The sequence below is a fragment of the Poecilia reticulata genome, chromosome 23 (genome assembly GCF_904066995.2).
Source record: "Poecilia reticulata chromosome 23, P_reticulata-male-v2, whole genome shotgun sequence".
In the NCBI taxonomy this organism is placed as follows: Eukaryota; Metazoa; Chordata; class Actinopteri; order Cyprinodontiformes; family Poeciliidae; genus Poecilia; species Poecilia reticulata.
Window position 1 is genome coordinate 6,447,169 of NC_088852.1, and position 22,241 is coordinate 6,469,409.

Below are 22,241 nucleotides of genomic sequence, written 5' to 3' on the forward strand. Positions count from 1 at the left end.
GACTGGTCTGCTGTGAGCAGATGTTTTTCCACGTCTTTACTCAACTGGACTTTGCATATTTATCACGGTTAAGGAAAACGATCCTGCTGCTACATTATAAATAGTCCTGCATTAACATGGGAAAAATCTTTACATGTATCCTTTGGAAGGGATTACAGCATTCAAAACGTAAAACTTCACGCCGCAGCAGATGTCTGTCACAAACTGTTTCTATCCAAATCCAATCTCACCAAGCCAGAAGTGGAAAGATGTTTGGGCATCAGCATGAACGGGAGGCTGGCCGTGTTTGCGTATGATAGGAAGGAAGAAAGGGCGAGAAGGGCGCACAGCTGCGTCTGGGTGAAAGGATCAGCTGCGAGCCATTTCCTGTTGGAGAGGAGATGGAGAAGGACACACGCATGCAGAGAGCTGGTAGCTGCCGAGACCCGGCTTTCTGGCACATTGTTAGGAATGATTCTCACTTGACTTACTGGACGCCTCATGCTGCACACAAAAACAAAAAAGTAAAAAATAATAAGCCCACTGGTTGTCGTTATTTTGCCTGATTTCTGCAGTTTGTAGAGAACCTGTAGCTGAATAAATATGTCCCTTATTTTCAGCCTTTTCTGTTAGATTCATAATTAAATGCCAAAATTGGGGGTTATAAACAATAACTCAGTCGCATGATAAATTAAAGCAAGCTCAATAATATCCATTTGCATGATTTATGGTTTTTCTCTTTCTACCAGAAACTGATCTTCAGTTTGGTTCATTGGTCTCATCTAACCCTTTTTTTAAACACAGACTTCATAATTAATTTTTATTTGGTGTTTCGATTATTTTGTTTATTTATTTTAGATACTTAAAATGTCTTCCAGTCGGTGTTAAATGTTCATTAGAATTGAATGTTCATTGATCGTTGACAATGTTACGATGTTAATGCTGCAACATTATTGCGATAAACATAATTATTTATCGCAATAACTTCTGGGACAATTCATCATCGTTCCCGCTTCGTCTCCTTCCTTCTCGCTCGCTGGAGTTTCTCTTATCCCTGTTTTGCTCTATAAACAGCAGACAGCTCTGCTAGCAGAAGCTGTGAAGTGATTCTGTGGCAAAGGAGAAGGTGTGAATTAAATGCAGCTCAAGCTGTTTTCCATGCTGCTGATTGCTCCGCTTTATTGATCCAGGAGAAATAACTGAAGTGGGACCCAGTGACCCGGTCTGGCTGGTACCGTTTTGTCCTTCCACTCGTTAACCGTCCATGTCTTTGTAGAGTACATGATGGACGACATGGAGAGAGAGAGTATTCTGGAAGAGCCGGTCCGGAAGTGTCCCGTACCCGCACCCCGGACCTCGATCCCCTCGCCCGCTGCCTCGCCGTCCCTCCGACATAAGAGTGAGTTGGAAGACGGCTGATTCTTCTGTGTTTGTGTTTCCCGTTTGTGACCCGTTTTCAGTTTACTATCAGAGACCGACGTATTTTTGTTTCAAAGACTTTATAATTACTTGCATCTGAGGGCCTTTGGAAGAGAAAAAGGCCCACAGCATCATAGAGCCTCCGCCGTACTTTACAGTGGGCATTATGTGCTTTCCTGAAATTAACTGTGAAACTTTGTCTTGCTTATTTTACCCATCGGCTTGAAACATTTAAATCAATGCACTGACTGTAGTTGATTATTCACAATTATTGAAGTTAATCTTGATTAATTGATTATAATTAACTAATTTAGTCATCAATTAATTGTTAAGAAAAGACAGACTTAAATAAAGAGGCCCTTTACTGAAAGAACAACATACTCAGATCAGTATTTAGGAAAAAAGTGTCCAAAACAATCTGTTTTGCTTTTAAGATTAAAAAAATCTCTATCTGTAAATACAAAACTCGTCAAGTGACAAAACCTTAGCTTCACCTCGTTCAAAATCTGTTTTTAAAAAAAGTCTCCAATTAAGCTCATTCTTATTTTAAAACAGAAATTTGTTCATTTAATGCATTTCTTATATGATAATTGAATATAATTTAATGAAGAATCAGCAGAATTGACCAATGTTCTTGTCTGACTAATTGTGAGAATAATTAATAGTTAAATCAAAGACTAAAATAATAATTAGTTGCAGCCCTACTGTAGATGTGATCAAAATCTGATCTGTCACTGTTTTATTGTAGTCATTATCTGATCTTTGTTTTCCTCCCACTGAAAAGTGGTTTTGAGAAATTGGCCACAGGAAGTAACGGATTTATCAATTCAATTCCTCGACTCTTTAATCCACTTAAAGTAAAATTAGTAAAGTGCTCGAGTTTTGTTGAAAGTTTCTCCACAGAATAAATGTGCTTTAATAAATTTTTTTTTTGTGTTGGTTGTGCTGCTGCAATAAAACACATCTAAGGCTGCCAACAGATCTGTGAAGGCTTTAGGTGGATGATTAATACGTGTTTAAAATCCAAATACTCAAGATTTATAACTTCAAATAATTCTGCAACAACAGCAAGGAAAACGGCTGTGAGCTCCACACAATGTGTTTAAAAATTGGCTAGCACTCTTAACGTTTCTGCTTGATCCTTCAATCAGAGGTGAAAGTAAATACTGACACTTAAGAGGTCTCTGGACACATGCATAATAACATTCCAGTAAAACCAGACTATTTACATAAAATTATCACAATGCATTTGCTGTATTCAGTTTAGTTCATGAATTATTGCTCAGGACTATATCCCAGATGGTAACTAATTAATGTGTCTGATTATCATAAAGACTGTCCGGGTTGCTAAATATTCAAAATATGTTTTTTTTTCATTATTCTGTCATAAAAGTCAGGTCTTCTACAGGGGAACAATTACTGCCCATCTGTGTAGCCATGTGTGAAACTGGTCCAACACTGCCCCCTCTGTTAGAAACATGGCATAACAAGTCCTTCATATCTCCTGTTCTATTAACTATTTAAAAATGTAAAAAGTTTATTTTCATTGACCAGAAAACAGATAAAACAGGTCTATTCTTCTATTTTTGCTAAACTAAATTCTTCTCAATCCTCCTCCCCTCCACAGATGATGCCGTGACGAGCGAACTGTCCAAACTGCTCCACGACATCAAGAAGTGCCGGGACCGGGACTACTCCTTCGAGGAGCTCTGCCACACCATCTCATCCCACTCCATGGACAGCTTCGGCAGCGGGCGGCTGTCTGATGAGGAGCGCCCCGACAGACCGAACGGCACCTTAACTCGAGCCAGCAAGGTACTTTTTAAAATTAAATTAGCATCTGGTACAGATCCCAGAAGTTTACATCCATTCATCCTGGGAGTCAGTGTCGTATTCCATGGTAAAATGGTAATGATTTTTGTTGAAATTGATAAATGGACACAAACTAATATGTGGATAAATGTTCTTGAGCGACACTTTTTGCATTTTCCATGCTTCTGGCTGGATATGTGAGCATTAAGACAGAATTGTCCAAAAGCATGCTAATTTTATTTAGTTGCTTCTCTGCCACATACCTGACTATTAAGGATAATATTTACATTTTGACTTATTACAAGATCTTTCCAGTTTGTTTGGAGTCATTGTCCTGTTGAACAATTTCCTCAGAATGTCAACCACTGAGTATAATTTTGATCCTTTTTGAGTTAGAACAAATCCAAAATAAATGCAAGATTGTTTAAACTTTAGTCTGAAAAATCTGATGTTTTCTAATAATTTTACGCTGCAATAATGGTTTAAATAGCTCCTTTAAAGCCCAATATTAGCATGAAAACAGCCATGATCAGTGGATGTAAAGTTGTACGAGTCTCTGTTGAAACATTTTAAATCCAGTGCAAAAGTTCAAAAGAAGTTGCCATTAAATAATAATAAAAAATGAAAAAAACAGTGTAATCTTACTGTCACGGGGCATTGGATGGTGTTACGCTCAGCTTCCTGTTTACTTCAGGAAGAGGTGTACGATAAACAGATGGCGTCTGAAAATCCCCTTTACGTTGTGCAGATTTAGCCCACGTTTCACATATCATTTCGTGGGCAGGAGTGTTTTGGTTTCCTATGCAGATTATCGACACAGAGAGGGAAAACACTCATTTATACATTCTGTATTCCTGTTCTTACTTGCTCTGCTAAACATTCAGACTTCAAACTCCAACAGCGCTTCCAGGGAATATCAGATGGATGTTTGAGGGCTACGCTTGAGGGATTTTTATCCTCCGTCTCCGTTATTCCTACAAACCACAGTCAGCTGTGTTGCAAAATAATTTATTTCCGCTGGTGCAACCTCTATTTTTCAGCTTGTTTTACATTTCCTATCATTAAGAATACAAATTAGAGAATATTTAATCAAGATTTTGCTCACGCAAAATTTAGATCTCCAACTCCTGAATCTAAGCCGAAATCGATGTTTTCTGATCAGAGTGGTTTTATTCAAACTTTGGGCTGTTTTCCTCAACACATAAAACTGACTTAATTTTATGCTAACAAACATGACAAGCTTGAAAGTTAATTTTCAAATGTTATTGTGGTAATACAAATGGATTCCTAATGTACATCAACACAGGGTTAGAGGCGCACCAGCTGTCATGGATTCATGAGAAAATATTTATTTCAGTCAGTAAGAGGAAAATGCCTGTGAACTTCTCTGCATGACAATAGTAAAAAAAAAAAAAAACCTGCTGCTACTGCTGTCAACTTCAAATTTATTGGGGTGTAAATGTTTGCAAAATAGTATGTAAATCTGCTAAATGAAAACACAAAATCCTTTCTAACAAGCAGCTTTTCAGCTGAGAAGGTAATTAAATATTTATGAGAGGAGTGGTAACGGCACGCGCTTTTGACAGATTCTAGAGAAGCTGCTGCAAATGCTGATAAATAATAAGGTCTTATTAAAGTACAAACTCTTCAAACACTTTCTGCTTTCTCTAACTACTTCGAGTCATTATTTTTAACTCAACTTATCTATAACTGTCATATATATATTTACAATTAGCTTTGATCTTGTTGCTGGATTAAATTGACTCCATTGCTGATCCATATTGGTGGGGTTTTTTTTTTGTTCCTTGCTCTTTGTACTTCCTCAGATTCCCCAGCAGAGGGCAGTATCAGACAAACATGCTAAGAACGCCGTTCTTGCTGCAGTTAGAGAACGGCTGTCATGTGCTTGTTGAACAAGCAGCTGCTCAGAGCCTGGAGATGTTAGTTTTCTGTCATTCCTCCATGTTTAGACTAAAAACTGATCAAACCTTAACTGGATTTATCGGTTATTTTTACGAACCGATCGGAAAACTCCAGCTTCATGCAGATCGTTTCCACCAGATGCCCACACAGAAATCAGCGTGTGTCTGCACTTTGTGCTCCCTCGTCACAGCACGTCTATTTTTCTTCCTCTCCTTACTTTGAGTGTTGTGACACTGATCAATAGCTCATCATTTTCCCATTTCTGCTCTGTGTGAATGGAAGCCAAATTATATTTACCTGCAGCATTAATGCACTGAAACCATGAGGCTCACACACCTGTGACTGAGCAGTGAACACACACACACACACACACACACACACACGCACACACACACACACACACACACACACACCTCACACACACACACCTCAGGTCATTTAGGCTGTAATTATCTCAATCCATCTTATGCCTCTCTCTCTCAATAAGCACCAATTTAGGTTGTGTTCCGGACTTGCTTTGCGTGTGTGTTTTTGTGCCTCGGGGCTGGTGTGTGAACATGTTTCCAGGGCCATTAGTTTGTGATTTAGTGAGGCCATTAGTCATGAATAAAGCTCTGAACAGCTCTCTGACATGGCATCTCGCTGTGGCTCTCTGCCCATTGTGTGCAGTGGGGAAGAATACAACTGTGTGTGTGGTAGCTGGAGCCAAGAGGCAAAACAAGAAACAAGATGAGGATTTTCTCAGACCTGCCTTAAAAACGGAGCAGCAGAAATCCAGAAATGTGGCTCATATGGAATATTTTTAGCGTTTTATGTAAACAACTCCATAAAACCACGCTATATGATCATTTTAAATGTTTTTGTCTGAATTGGTTACAAATTAAGAGCAATAGTGCCACCTAGTGGGTGCAATGACATTTGGATTTATTTGAAAACAGTTTTTTATGCAATAAAAAAATTTATTAAATTCAGAGAAGGGCAGACAAGTTATATTTTGTTCTGGGATGTTTTTGTGCTTTTAAATTTGATGAAGCATTTTCAGTCTTGTTCTGACCTAAACCTGAATTTATTTTATTACAGTAAGTTTATAAGATATAATTTTCTAACAAGTTGCTCAATTGAAGAGCAAATGTATAAAAAGCTTTGTTTCTCCTTTTAAAAATTATATTTTTATTCTTTTTCTTTCTTAAGAATCAAAATTGATACGATGATCAAAATTACTTCATTAGATAAAAAAACAATCTAAAGATACTAATGTCTCACTCATCCTCCTTGGAGAAGAGCCTCCAAATGGAATGAATTACAACATTTATTCTAAAATATTTGAACACCCCAATTCGTTTTACAAATGATAGTAAAATGTTTATTACATTTTAACTAAGCAGACAGATCTTATCCCTTATTCCTGACTCGACTGAATTAGATCAACTGTGTTTTAACATTTTATTTTATTTATTCTCAACTAAAAGTTTAATTCTGTATTTTGGGGTGGCTTGTTGAAGTAACAATGTTTTCCCCTTTTTTATAACCCAACTATTTTTGTCATTGGCAAAGTTTCTCTGTGAGGAGGTTTCCATAGCAACCGTCCCAAACTTTTCTAACTCTGCTCCATTAAGTGTTTGAGCGCTAAGACGGTTTCTGGCAGTAACAACCATCATGACAACCCCTAAACGTCTTTATTCAGACTTAATCCAAACCATAATCTTTTTTTGATATGAAATGAACTCTTCTGTCCATCAAATGAGACGAGATAATTCCTGAAAGGTTGCATGATGCAGACGCAGGGCATGTTTGCCTCTGAGGCTTTGACAGCCTCTGTAATATTGATTAGCTTTGCAGCTCCCTGTTGAATAATTAAGCAGATCCTTTTTCTTGAACACGGGCCGACATTAGATTTTTACTGTAATGAAAGGAAACACCTCCCGTCCAGTGCAGCGTGTGTGTATGGCCACTGCAGTCCATTTTAGATGGATCGATGCCTGATTGTTGCAAAGGCCCTCTGCAGTCTGCAGCAACTACTCCACCTTTTACTACCCATCGTTCCATTCCTTTATCATTTGCTGCATTAAAATGTTTCCTCCATCCTTCCTCCTGCGGCTTTCTTCTCCTTGTGTTCATATTCTGGGTGTATTCACTTTGTGCAACCTGCTGGGGTTTGTATCCTCATCTGCATGGAGGTTCACAGAGGACTCAGGTGGGATATATCGGTCCTAATGCATCACGCACGCACGCACACACACACACACACACACACACACACACACACACACACACACACACACACACACACACGGAGAGACAAGCCCCCAAGAAACATTGTTTTTGTTTTCAGGATCTTGTTTTCGTTGATCAAATTGAAATTACGAATTTGCTTAATGGAAACACGGCAATTCAGAAAAACTCACGTTTTTGACGAACAGAGGAAGAAGACGACAGGAAGTAATAGGAGGATCCTGTTTTTTAAAGACTTGTTTCTTGTTTATTGGAAACACTGCAATTATGAAATAGTTTTTTCAACTTTAACGGAATATCGCCAAAGTTTTGCACACGTTTTTAATGGAAACACAGCTGGTGACTGCACAGCCATCAGAGCAATAGAAGACTTGTGCATGGTGCAGCTAGTGAGTTTGTTTTTGACACTTTTTACTTAGTGTCCCCATTACGCTTTTCTAAACGTGCCACTGACCAATCACTGACCACCATTAGTGCTTTGAAAGAGAAATATGAAGCAGTTATTGTTAGTTTTGAGCGTTAAAAAAAGACAACAAAAAATCTGTTTATTAGGAATGCTGGATGGTGCTAATTAGTCAGCAGGTGAATGTGCTTCAGCAGCTGTATCAGATATTTAGATCAGCAGGATTCTGTCTCAGTTCATGCTGAGGAAGTAATTCTTGTTTTTGATTAGTTGGATTAAAGATGCATCGGGAAGCTGCCAGACTTGGACCCATAAGAACTTAGGACCACCAATCTGACAATTTAACGTTGAATTCCTGTCTGCGTCTTGGATGTCATCGATGATTCTCTGCTTCATCACACCTGATTGAAATTAAAGGCTCACCGTCAAGCCTCTGCAGAGCTTAAAGAGATGATGAAAGTCGTTAGATCAGCTGTGGATAAGCAAAGGCTGAAACTGCAGGTGGACGGACCCTGCCGACTAAAATTCAGACATCATTGTTTCACGAATGGTTTATCACGCCGATACCTCATAATTTGCAGTAATTAGACTCCAAGTTTTATTTGAAACATTTAAATGTTTGATTCTATTGAGTCATTTTAGATCACGGGTCTTAAAGAAATGCAATCATTGCAACGGTTTTGTGCCAGCAGCGTCCCACCCCGCCCCTCGCTGCAGCAGCGGAGGAAGACGAGGCAGAAAAGACGTGCGGCCCCACTGGATTCTGGGAAGCTCTCACCCCTTGCAACGGCTGCCGCAACCTCGGCTTTTCCAGCGTCTCTCAGGTACATGAACACAACACGATGTACGCCGTTGACGCAACTTTGCTCCCCTCCATGTGCATGCTGTGCAAATGACAACCTAATGAAGAGATTGTCATTTAGTATTAATGCATCTTCATTAAGCATATGTCTGTTGCATGTCGCAGAAGAAAACAGACATGGAAGTTGAGTGAAATGACAGCTTGGTGATGTTTCCGTTACGCTGGCTGAATTTTTTTCCACTGGTTACCTTGGGAACGCAGTGAATAAGACTTGCTCTCTGGCAGTTCTGAGTATTTTCTGCTCAGTTTTCTTCCTTTCCCTGTTGAAAAATGAAAACTTCTTGAGTATTTTTCATCACAAGAAGCTCTTGGGTCATTTTATTTTGAATAAAAAATTGTTCAAATATCTATTTATCATTAAAGGTTACTCATCCCTCTGGAAGGAACGTAATGCAAAGCGACATTGGGGCTTTACAAACCAAATCCCCTTCCTGCTACTACTGTTCCCGCCCAGTCGGCTCTGCATGCTCTGCCTCTAAATGTGGTTAAAGTTCCATCGATGAATGTTTAGTAATGAAATGCATGCTGGCTCTAGCAGCAGGACACCTGACATTTACAACAGAGCAGACCCTGTGTCTTGTCCTCTGGCAGCCTGCCTGGCAGCCTGGCTCGCTGCCTGGAGAGGTTCGCACCTGCATAGCCGGCCGTTTGTGCTAATGTCGTTTAAAAGAGAAAGGAAAGACTTTCTGCGCATTAGTTGAAATATGTGGAAACTTGAAAGCATGTCAGCATTATCATCTAGACTGTCTGCGTGAGTTTAACAGAGGAGGAAGGGAAAAGGGAAATGAGGTTGGCATAATTTGATTCTGACTCTTCTGAGGAATAAAATAATTCATATGGAGAAGTGAGAGTCTGGAATTACATTTAGGCAATTTCCAGGTCTGGGTAATTTGGGGAGAAAATGACAATTTCTAGAAATATTTCCCATCTGTCTGCATTTCTGCTCTCATTGTTTTCCAGCCTCTGTTTGGTCCAAGTTTTAATTACATCATAATGATGCTGGGTCTTTTTTTTTTTTTTCATTCAAGGAGAAGTTATTTATTTAGTTTTTATAAAAAGAAACACATCCAACCTAATAAGCTTTGAGCACAGGATGCAAGATTCAATTTGTTCATCATTACACAACAGATTGCATAATGAAGTTAAAGGCTGTCTCCCTCTAGTTGACAGAAACCTGCAAACAGAAATAAAACGACTGGCTAGTTAGGAGGGGGTGAAGGGAAACATGGAGACCCAAATGAACATCTGGAGAAACTTTGTAGATGTCAGGACCGTTCACTTTGGTGTTTCTCCCCTGGCAACGTCTTAAAAGTGAAACGATTAAATATAACATATTTAAATCCATGAGAGTTTCTGTATCACAATATCACCCAAAATTATAATAAAAAGTTATAATAAAGTGTAGTACAATGTGAGAATGGTCAAACTCGAGGCCCGTGGGCCAAATCCGGCCCACCACAGCTTTTTATGTGGCCCTCTAGATTCTAGACTAAACACCAACTGTGCTTAAATATTATGTTATCAATCAAATCAATGTAGTTTTTATCTGTTTACTGCCAGATTATATCAATAAGTCAATTCAGTTTCTTGCAAATTATCGTGGAAATTCACACAAAATCAACAAACCCTGCACTTTTTAAAAGCTAATCCATAATTGGGAGTTTATTGCAGATTTTTCCCAAAAATTGTGAAAAACTTTCTTTCTTGCACTAAACAGCTGCCTCAGCTATAATTGATGTCAGATTATAGTTTATGATCTATACAGCCACAAATAAGCACAAATATGGTAAATATTACCAAATTACCACAAACACTTTGATTTTTGTTGCAAAAAAACTACAAAAAGAATTATCCTGGAGGGACTGAAAAGATGTTCAATAATATTAAATTTTAAGAATTTGCTTGTTTGTGCGTTACGTGAAGATAAGCAGGTTTGCTACAGGAAGTGTTTCCTGTTGATCACGGTCCTCGCCACTCGCAGCGTTTCTCCCATCGTTGACTTTTCAAAGTCGTCAAATCCTGAGTGGAAGTTTCCCCGTTTGACGTCAGCTCCGACCAGAAAACCTTTACAGCAGAAACATGTCGTAGGCAACAGAGAGAGATGTTTCACCGGTAAAGGAAAAAGATTCAGATGGAGAGAGATTGACTGGGTTGCCAGGCAACACAGAAATTTAATAGATGGCAAACGTGGGATGTCCACGATTTGAAAAAGGGAAGAAAAAAAACCTGAGCCACATCAGCACAGGTGCGTCAGAGAGCTGCATGCATCAGCTTCTTCCATCGTTACTTTTCTCTCCGTTTCTACCAAACTTCTTCTTTTTTGCCGTCCTGTTTTAGAAGATCAGAGCTCACTTTACTGATCAGGTCATATGAGCTCAGAAGGAGATCAGGAAGCTACAGAGTCGTTGAAGATGTTAACGATCATCAGAGGCAGGTGTGGCAGAGCAGGCCAGAGAGCTTTTCTCACTCATTTATCCAGCAACTTTAGGTCATAAACAAAGTGGAAGTATAAGGAACATTTACATGGTTAAGAAATATTTTTCCAAAAGAGAAATCTTAAAAGTGTGGTGTACACCTGTTGTACCTCCAATACCTCTTAATAAAATCTAGGCCAACCAGGATTAGCTAGGTTATTGCACAATATTCCAGTTTGCCACGAACCATGTAGGAGCCATGCAGAAACATAACACACATCCTGTAGTAAAGCATGACTGTGGCAGCATCATGCTGTGGGGATCCTCTATTTTAGGAGGAAATGGCTAAAAAAGGTAAATTCTGGACTGAAACTGAATGTGTAAAACCTTCAGACCCCGAAAGACTTGCAGCTAATATGGCAGCAAAAGGCCTTTAAACAGAGCAGTGACTCATAGGGGCTGAATGCACATGCATGCCGCACTTTTCAGATTTTTGTTTGTATTGAAAACAACAAATGTCATTCTTTTATTTAACCCTTCATGACCTAAATTTTAAATCTCTGGATATTTTTACTTTAATTGTATGCAGTTCTTTAAATATTTGCCCATTTCTGCATAACAACTGGAACTTTCAATACCTTGCAGTTTTGAATTCTCATTTTCTATTTTGGTTTGAAAAATACTAAAGTCCACAGACCAGGGTGAATCCTGTAAATATTTTGTGTAATTTAGTTGCTTTGATTCTCACTTTTTGAATCATTTTTTTCTTCAACGCTGATGCTTCTCTCTCGCTCTTTTGCCCTCTCTCTCTCTCTCTCTCTCTCTTTTTTTCTTTCTTTCTTTTTTTCTTTCTTTCTTTTTTTCTCTCTCTCTCTCCTTCTTTCTCTCTCTCTCTCTGTGTTGTTTAACGGAGCAGCTCAAAGTCCACAGTGTCCTTGTTAATGGACTTTATTCTCTGGAGACTGCAGCGTTTAGCTGCTAAAGTAACCTTCAACACAAAAACACCTCTAACCACCGCCTTAGGAGTTCTGCTAGACAAAAAGTCATGTTCATTTTGTCCAGCTAGGATTCACATGTATTATTCCTGAGGTAAAAATTACCTGCAACAAAGTTTTACCCATTTTTAAAAATCAGATTTGATGCAGTGTCAGGGCTTCAGTTTTAAAATCTTGCCAGATATCCTTAATTAGCTTTTTGTCTGGACTTTGATTTGGCCATCTTTACACACAAATTTGACCAAAATTTAGTTAGTCAAATTTTGGTCAAATTCTCGATTCAAATTTGAAATTTGAATCGAGAACCCTCAGCATGCCGCAGCCTCCACCATTCTTTTATTTCATTAGTTTTAGTTTTTCTTAGCTAAAAACACAGAGCATTTAATTGTTTGCAAATGACTCATACTGAGACGCACAAAACATAATTTTCTTGCTATATTTTCCCAAAATAAAATTCACAGTCTCATTGAATCATTCACTGCTGTACATTTAAAAACACATCAGCTGTCAGGCTGCGCTGGTGGTTCAGCATTAAGGTGTGGGAATTGTTGATGTAGCACAAAAGAAAATATATATTTTCAACATCATGACTGAAATATAAAAGCAGAATCCATAATAAATGAGACAGGAAGTTGCTTTTCGCGGTAGATTAAACATGTTCCCTTGTGCAGGGGAGAAATATAAAGATATTCTGCAAAATAACTGTGACACCAGGAGTTATTTAATGTCGTTACACTTACAACATGAAATGCTACTTTGAATTTGTTTAGTTTATACTGTTGAAATTTATTTCTATTTATTATAACTCTAAGCTCTTTGTTCTCCAGCTAAACAGGGTGAACATTTGTTCATTGTCCGTGTGAATGCTGTGGGATTATTTCTGGAGCCAGGATAAGCCAGACTTTGATCTTTGCTCGGTGCAGCGGCCGTCATGAGGAATGTGAAAGATGTTTTCTTCTCAGTGACCCATCGTTACCTCAAACCAGCTTACTTCTCTCAAACCAAACAATCAGAGTGGAAAATCGACCTTTTAGTTGTTTGTTTTTAGGAATTAAGATCTGAAAACTGTCATGTTTTTGACTTCTTCCTCTGTTACTCTAAAACTGTAAATAAAATCCACACCAGCCAACGAACTTTCCTGAGAAATCAGGGTTGAGGATGAGTGGAGTTAAATTATAAAATTATATCCAATCCAAAGCAGATTAGTGGTTCAGTATAACTCTGGAGGAGCTGCAGAGAGCCACAGCTCAGGTGGGAGAATCAGTTGGTAGGATAATTATTATAAATATGATCTTTATTAAGAGAAAACCTGGATAGGTCAAAAAATCAAACATATACACAGAGATAACTCTGTGTATATGTTTGACAAAAAACCTATTTAAAATCATCCCCAGTGTGTTTGAGTGGTCTAGTCAAAGTCCAGAGCCTATCCAATTGAGAATCTGTGCTACAAATTTAAAAATGCTATTTATGAACAATCCCCATCCTGTTGTTTCTTTTGCAAAGAAAGATTGGCAAAACTTTAGAAACTGTTCACAAAGCAGACAGATTTTACCTTTAAAAATGTATAAAAAGTGCTTGATTTTGACCCTGAAACATAATAATCTGTAGCATTTATTAATCTGTATTTGCCGAGGTGCTATAAAATAAGCCGGTTTCTTTTTTAAGAACGTAAATACATTTGTTTCTGTGAGGGTTTTTCTTCGTTGTAGTCCTCCACGATCAGCGAGGGCTTAAGAGGGTCCATTGTCCTCTGCTGCGTCCGGCCCTCCCCGCTCTCTCTAATCAAATAGTCTCCATGAGGAAATGCCAGCAGATTATAGCATCTATTCATATCTGATGGCCTATGAACTCGGATCTCAGAGTGCAGGGTTTGGGTAACAATTGCTGGTCTGACACAGACTGAAAGCCGCTGGATTTCAGACTTCAAGACAGAAAAAGTGAAAATAATCACTGCAGAAGACGACTTCCTCTCTGTGTTGTCTCATGGGGGGGAAACACAATTACAGTTTGGAATAGGACAGAAGGAAAATCTTGAAGTATGCAGAAAGCCATCACATGATCAAACGAGGCATTTCCTGCAGCCGCTCTGCGTTTTTACACACATATAATCAGAAAGTGTTTCATGTAATCCTGCAGTCACATGCGCTCAGATGTTTAATCTGCCCGGAGCGCTGGGATGGAAGCCGCATACGACCTGCTAATTAGTGGCCAGAGGAGGCCTCTGTTTGTCTGCGCTCTTCCTGTGCGCCTCAGAAACAAGTCTGTCTGTGTCCCTATCTCTGCCCTGAAAGATAGAAGGGGAGGGCGGTTTCATTTCGGACCGCTCAGAGCGACTTTTAGCACATTTAGGAGCTGATCGGGAGGAGTGGCAGGGAGGAATACCATCAGAATAGCAGGTAAATGTTGGAGTGTTTCATCTTCATGCTTGAGTGAGAAGGAATTTCAATTTCATATTTTTTTAAAATTTAAATATTTAGTGTCTCTGCTCTCGTTTTCTTTAGAAAACAAACCTATATGAGTCTGTTTGCCCGTCACTCCAGTGTTTTTCCTACATTTGTGTGTGTGAGGAAATCCCTGCTCCCTAACTCACCGCACTCCCACTTCCTCCGCTTCCCTTCCTCGGCACAAACTCAGTTTTCCTCTTCCCGCTCTGTCTGTCCCGTGCTCATCTCCGTGGGATTCGCTGACACAAACCTTCCAAAGTAAGTGTCGACTCTGATCCAGGCGGCTTTACTTCAGCCTGCGCTTTCTGCCGCTTATCTCTCTCTTTTGTCTGTCATTTCTTTGACGTGTGTAGCCATCTGACATATTTTTGTCTTTCGTTTTAGCTCAACAGGTGAGGTGGAGATAGTTTTGTTCTTTTAAAAAAAATCTTAATCAGCATTTTTAGAAAGCTCAGGTTTACCAGAATATCTCCCTAAATGTTTCTTTTTTAAATTTAATTCATTCCTCAGCTGGAATTACTGTGCACTATAAATACTTCATTAATTCACTGTGACATTTATCTAAGCCACCAGGGTTCTAATAATCATAAGCCTTTCTTTCCTCTATTGCATTTATTGCGACTAACACTTTGTTGAATCAGGACTGAACGCCTGTGTTCTGTCACTTCCTCTCTAATTCAAAAAGAAGAATCTTTCTGTTTCTTTTTGACTTTCTCTTCCAGTGGCTCTCCTGAGATTTTAACTTCATTTGCTTTGAAGGACAACGCCCTCTTCCAATGCGTGCCACAAAGTAATCTACTGCATTTCCTGCCTAATTTGACCTGGTGACACACTAGTTCACGTTCACAAAATCCTCCAAGATATTCAGGGAAATCCGGCACTTTGTTAGTCTTTTCCTTACATTTGAGAAGCTTCCTAATAGTTAAACTGCTTGTAAAAATTTAGAAGGCTATTTGGGGAAAGGCTAAGGTCTAAAAGTAACTTCTAAATACTGTATTGAAACAGAAGACTTTGACATAACAGAGATGATCAATAAACATGAACACGAAGGAAGAAAAGGTAAAACGTTATTGATAAACTAAACTAATCTTAAATCTTAAACTGGAAAATTGTCATTTATTATTGTGGTTTGATTAATTTGAGCTTCTGTCTCACTTCTTTCTATGTATATATTTTGTATGTTTGCAGTCAAATTGAAAAACGTGTGCTACATGGGTCCAAATTGAGAAAGTGAAGATGATTTTATGGAACATCAAGTCTTCTCTGTTTGTATCTGACGCCTTTTGAATAGTGAATGTATATTGGGATCAGGAGTGTGGAATTAATCTGCATTTCTGCTCATTATTGGTATTTTTTCCTCATTTAAAGAACCCAACTCTTCGGAAATACTATGTCAGTATTCTTGGTGTCTGATCTGATATTTTAGTTGGTCAATTTTACTTCTGGCATCAAGCGTCCTACTTGCTGAGGTGAGTCAATGTTCCACTGAAGCACATAAAGTTGGAACAAAGTATTTTGTATGAGAGACTTATTAGTGACAAAAAGTTTGTAATTTAACATAAAAGCGGAAGTTAAACCACAAACGTTTAATTGTCTTCAGTTATCTGCTTCTCCAGTCTGTAACCGTAACACAGACTGCTACAGGAGATCTGTCCTGCCACCAACATGTACAGAAACTCTGAAGACAATTTCTCTTTGGGATTTAGGCAGTGTTTTTTTATGATGGAGTATTAAGCCAATACTAGGAAGAAAAAAAATAATTTTAAAAATGAAATTACGAGGAAGTCATATTACGAAAATAAACTTGTACAAGAAGAAAGTCATAATATTGCAATAATGAGAATAATATTTAAAATATTAAGTCAAGTTATGAGAAAAAAGTTGCAATATTTTGAGAATAAAGTCATGTTACCAGGATAAAGTCATACAATTCTTACTTTATTCTGGTAATACTAAGACTTTATTCTCATACTATTTTAACTTTATTCTCATATGACTCATCATTTTATTTTTATTTCCATAATGTGCCTAAATACTCCGTTTTTTTTTAACTAAACTGAACTAATGTAAAGAAATATTCTCACTTCAGAGGCAATTGTGTAAATCAAAGTTGGATACACTCAAATATGACTTGGCTATTTTTGTTTGCTTGCTTTTTTCAGCGCTGGTTTTCTAAAGGAACAGGTTTTTCTTTTGGTTTGGTGTGAAATCTGGACCTGACCAGTCTGTCTACCCAAATCAGTGTCAGCTGAGGCAGGCCATGTGTGGAGTGAAGGCGAACAAGCCTGACAGCATTAACCAGTAATGACAATCTAATTGAGAGATGATGAAGACTGAAAGGAGCAAAAAAAGAGAGAGATGTGGCTCTTTGAGTTTGTTGGCTTTCTGTGAAATACATTTGAAATTGAGAGTCAGTGATGTGAGAGAAGCCATCAGCACACTGATTGCTCTCTCAGCCAAAGTGATTTATGGTTTTGGAGTGTGCTCTCTGGAAGATTGATAGCCTGATGCAGTGTGGGTAATGTAGTAGCAGATAATGGCAAGAAGACTAATAGGTTTTGAATTACGAGAAAAGGTAGGAAGTAGGTGGAGGAAGGGGGATAATGGAGTCATTTCATAAATATATTTAAACCAGTAATAAGACGAGACGTAGCCACACACAAGCTGCGGTCATAGTGACATGTTAACACTGATCCCATTAGGAAAGCCGCATCGTCAGCCAAATGACGCTCCAGAACGATGAGTCCCGTGTTGTGGGAAAAGGACGTCCAAAGGCGGTGTAACGGGGAAGGGACTGTTTTGTCTTGTTGGCGGGAATCACAGCGTCTCCTGTAACCTTTCCCCCTGCTCCACATCGCTGCTGTTTTTCATTCCTTCCCCGTACACATCTGCCTTGCTGATAAGGGACATTTGGGCTTTGGCTCGCTCTCTGAGCCCGGTGGGACTCAACCTTTTCACTGCAGCTGCAGGAATGTGCAATATGAAATCTTCCTGTCGTATCCTACAAAGGTGGCTCCAAAATCGACATGTTTTCAGTCTCAAAATGTAATCGAATTCCACTTTTATTTAGCTTAAACATTAAATGTTACTGGAACAGTTCTTCCAAATAATGTGTGATTTGAGTCAATACAACTGTTTGTTTCTACAAACAAAAACAAAAGAAATTTCTCCTGCTACATCTCTGCAGAGAAACAGATTTTCTTTTAATGGAAAATTCAAGTTGGATAGTGTTTTATTTTGGTCTACACTTTGAGGTCATTATAACTCATGAATATGGTTTTATCTAAGACTTTCTGATGTAGCTCTGGCTCTTTGTTGAGGTTTGTTGTTCTGCTGCAGGGCAATCAAATTGACAGTCAAACAGTTTTAGTTGCTTTCTGGAACAATGTTGGATGTTTTCTTGTGCCTTCATCTCTGGCTTTTTGGGAATCTGTGGGATTATTTAACTGCTTCTTTTTTCGTCGAATCAAAGCCTGTGATGAGATGACGCCCTGAAGCGATTCAAATATCACCAGACATGTCTTTCATCTGTTTAAACAAACCCTCTGAAGCTTCAAACTTTAATTTTCCATGTTTGTTTTATCTTTCATGATCAGATTAGTCATATTTGAAAAGTGAATACATTTGCTGCTGATGTTGGAAATACAAACGTTCATCACGAAGAAGGAATAAAACCAAAAGTTTTAAAAGAGGAGAGTTGAAACCTTTTAGATGAACTCTGATGTTTGAATTTTAGAGCCTGAATGTAGAGTTTACAGAAGTGAGGCGTTTGGCTTGTTTTTAAAGGCTTGACCCTCAGTGAATCATCTGAAAGCACTCTTGCTCTGCTGTCTGCTCTCATCTTGGTTTTTTGAGTCAGATTCACTTTAAAGTCAGAAATCATCATCATGATCCACATTTCTGCTTTAGTTAATGACAGGCTGCAGTCTGTGCTGTAATTGGAGGTGCTCTTGTGGTAAATGGATGGAGTACATGTGTTTGTACCCACCAAAGTGCTTGAAATAAATGACGGCGGTGGAGGAAAGGCTCCAGGGAATTGTCCTGGCTCCAGCCCTGATATGTTTTAGGGAAACGATCAACATTTCTGTGTTTTCCTTGTCTTTATCCAGGATTTTAAGCATTCTGCTGAGCTGGTCACCTCTCCGTCGCTGGATGTTTTCCTGCCCGAAGACGAGGACAACCCGTACGAGTCCGTGACCACCGCCGTCACGCGCAAACCCTGCTCCCTTGAAATCAACCACCGGCTCAACGTCTGCGCACGTAACGGTGAGAGGAACCGCTTTGTGATTCTTCTTTGTCTCTTCCGCAATTAAAAGTACATCAACTAATGAATAGGTCAAATATAATGCCAGGTGTACCATGAATCACATTTTGTATTTTAGAGGTTCAGGATTTAAGAAAAGCTTGGTTTGTTTAGGTTTCTTCTATCTGTGCTATCTAATTTTAACAAACAAACGTAAGAAGAAACACCTAAAAACACCTAAGTTTAGTAGCAAAATTGATGTAATTTAAACGTGCTGTATGTGTGTGAAATATTTATACATTTATGCCTTTTGACTCTGTATAAAATAACAGTGGGAGTCAATATTAGCTGGTTAATTATTCAGTGTTAACTTCTTTCACCTTATGGACTCAGCTGCTTCGCAGACATGCAACTAGCCTAAAGGAGTTTTGATATTGTGTTAAATAAAATAAAGGTGATGAGTGTCGCTCTTTTGGTTTCCCAACAATATTTGTTGGCGTTTTTTCTGAACAGTAATATTTCCCCTTTTTTAAGGCGTAGGAAGAAATATTGCAGGGTTTCCCTGATTCTGAGCAGCAACAACTGAGTAATATTTGAAAATATTTTTAGAAATCATTTTATTTTCCACTGTATATCAATGTGTCAAAATGTTACACCTTCTGCAGTTGCACATGCAAACGACCTCGTTCAGGAAGTGACTGATTTCAATGTGGACGTTTATGTAGCATGTTTTGTATAGAACAACACCTGTAAGATGTGGTTATGCAGAATCTGACTGAGATTAAGTCTTCACCATCACACCTTTCTGCCAGAAATTATAGCGACATCAGGATCAAACGATAGAAAAATGTTTTTTGAGAACCTGGAGCTCGGAAAAGTCAATAGATGCCGCAAATGAATAAATACGTTTTAATCTTTAATAAATGATGTTGCTGGACATCCACAAAGTTTGCTTGTTGGGCTTCAATTTCTCCTGTTTAACCAAATGTGGTTCATGTGAGGAGGAAAAAAACAGAAGGATTTTGTATTGTAAATAGTTTTATGGGATGAGGTTGTGAAATCAACTTCTTGAGCAAATATGCTTTATTGAAGAACAAGTGTATATAATTAAGCCTGATGCAAGTTGTTGTGAAAATCACAGAAATTCACAGTGGGGAATAGATGGAAAGTAGCTAAAGGTGTAAGAATTTTGCTCACTGCTAGTGAAGTTAATATTAAAGTAACAACCTCCGTGTCAGCAGTAACCACATTTACTACACATCACAAACACTCCCCATGACTTAGAAAGAAGTGGTTTAGACTTTTTTTTTAGCTTCCTGTTTTAGCTAAAGTTAGCTGCACCGCTAATGTTAGCTTGTACATAAAAAACATACATAAGCAGCTGTTATTTAGTTTCATCCTTTTAGCAGTGCTCCAGCTACGATTTATCAGATCGTTGAAAAAATTTGCATAAAGCTGCTGTGTTCTGCAGCCACCATAAGGGGGCGATACATCGCAGCTAGATCGACTACTAACGTGAAGCTTAGAATAAAGAAAAGTTATTTAGTAATCAAACCAAGTGCAGTTACAATTAATTACTCGCCTGTTGGATGCTGGTTGGGATATCAACCAAAAAAAGCTATTTTTAAAATATTTTTTGAGCCGTTGTCCTCAGATATTAGAGTTGGACTTACTCTGAACTCTTCCTCCAGCTTTAACTTTCTCTCTACTTCCTGTTTGCTCGTCACGTTTCGCCTGCTCCATTGTAGTCTTGGCACCCACAATGCACCCTTTCCCTTTTTCACTGGTCTCCTGCTGCAAAGCTACACACTGCAGGTTGTCAGGGCAACTGCATCCCTGGCTGGTGAGTCACCTGTATGTTGCCATGGGAACTGTCTTGGTAGTGACATATCAACCCCTCCTCCCTGCCTCGCTCCTACCAGCGGAGCTGTGAGAGGCTACCACCGAGGGAAGTCTCGCCCCACGTTTAGTTTTTTTTTTTTTGGAGGGGTGTGGGGGCGGTTTTGTTTTGATTGGCTGAAGAGTTGAGCCGCCGGTTCGCAGTCAGCGGCTCGAGTGCGAGAAGCTGAATGCTGGGTGATTTCTGTCAGTTTGAGAATCTGTTGGTGGAAAATTGCTCGACTGACGTAAGTGAGCTGTGTGGGTGCTGTTTGTTCGTCGCTCTCTAAGTGCTGTCTTACCTGACCAAAAGGTTGGGATGGGGGGAAGAGAGAATAAAAGAGTCGAGCCTGAACTCCCTGCATCTGATGTGAAATCTTGCTGCCTGCATCCACTCCATTGTGGAAGAAAAACAGGGTTAGCGCAGGTTACGCATTGAGCTGGTGAAGTTTGGGAGCAGCTTTCAGCTGATACTTTTACATAAATTTGAACTTGTGACACAGCAGGAAGGAAAATCCTGGATTCCTGCTCCGAGCCCAGTCACATGTCAGGCAAACTAGACGAGGATGTGAATCAGTGTCTTTATCTTGGAAGGATGTGATGACAGAGGAGCACGGAGTCACTGGGTCTGAGATGAGAAGCAGAAACTTGATGCATTTCAATTTAAAATTTGTTTTCAATTGACCATATTTTTAACAATTCTGAGCCAAGTCCATTGGTCCACACATATCCAGATATCTGGGGAACATACACACTTTTACGTACTTTGGCCATCAGCTACATAAAAATTCAGTTTAAAATCACTGAAAACAATTATTTACAAAAACCTTCATCAAAGTGGAGATTTAAACAAACTTTAGGTTAGCGTGCATACATGGAAAAACTGAGATTTAGTGTATAGCCTGTGACAAATAATGCACTAATATATTTGACACAATTCCCATTCGACATTGACTTGTGTTTAGTTTTAAATTCTTATATGCTAATTAGAAGTTATTAAATCTACATATCTATCCACATAAATGAACTTCCTGACTCCATGTTCAACTCCTAACAGGAAGTCGTTGTTGTTTTGAAGCAACTTGATTGGGCGTTAGCTTTGTGCTGCACTGCCCCCTATGGGTTTGGCATACATAAAGCCACGATAAGGAGTGTTTTTGTCTGAGTTCATGTGAATTTAAAACTTTTCTGAAACAAATACTGTGTGTAAGATGTTATCTTTTAACGATGTGACAGAAATATGTGCTTTTGTAAAGGTTGCATGTTTACAAAACCTTAGTCTGTAAAGATAATTGTGTCATTTGATGAACTGGCCAACACAAAACGGTGCATAATGCTAAGGATGCAATGCATTATTTTCAAACCTTTTTGCAAACAAAACAAAGTGTGCAGTGCATCGTTATGAGGCAGAAGGAATTTGTCTGGAAGGCACTAAAGCTAAACCTGCACATTTATTCCACTTCATAAAATAAACATCTGAGCCAGCCACAGTCCATGAAGCAGTGGTTTAAAGTTTGCTGCAGCTCATCAACACTAGGTGAGATTATGCAGGACGGGAATAAAAGCAAAAAGAAAAGTACAATATGTCTTAAATGATTAAGTTTTGACATTTACATGGATGTAAAACAACAAAA

At 38.8% G+C, this 22,241-nt stretch overlaps 1 protein-coding gene across 9 annotated transcripts in view; it reads left to right on the forward strand.

Moving 5' to 3' along the window:
• Positions 1-22,241, forward strand: part of anks1b (ankyrin repeat and sterile alpha motif domain containing 1B) — a 201,311-nt gene that overhangs the window by 71,893 nt on the left and 107,177 nt on the right. For 6 of the 9 annotated variants that reach the window (XR_014086089.1, XM_008400554.3, XM_017302833.2 and 3 more), the window contains exons 8-11: positions 1,256-1,378; positions 3,026-3,213; positions 8,458-8,592; positions 18,596-18,752. Coding sequence is in view for 8 of the 9 variants with exons in the window: in XM_008400554.3 (XP_008398776.2) it covers positions 1,256-1,378; positions 3,026-3,213; positions 8,458-8,592; positions 18,596-18,752 (603 nt within the window). In the remaining variant the exon portion in view is untranslated. The remainder of the gene's footprint in view (positions 1-1,255; positions 1,379-3,025; positions 3,214-8,457; positions 8,593-18,595; positions 18,753-22,241) is intronic. The other 3 variants (XM_017302832.2, XM_008400559.2, XM_081604083.1) reach the window with 1 other exon arrangement.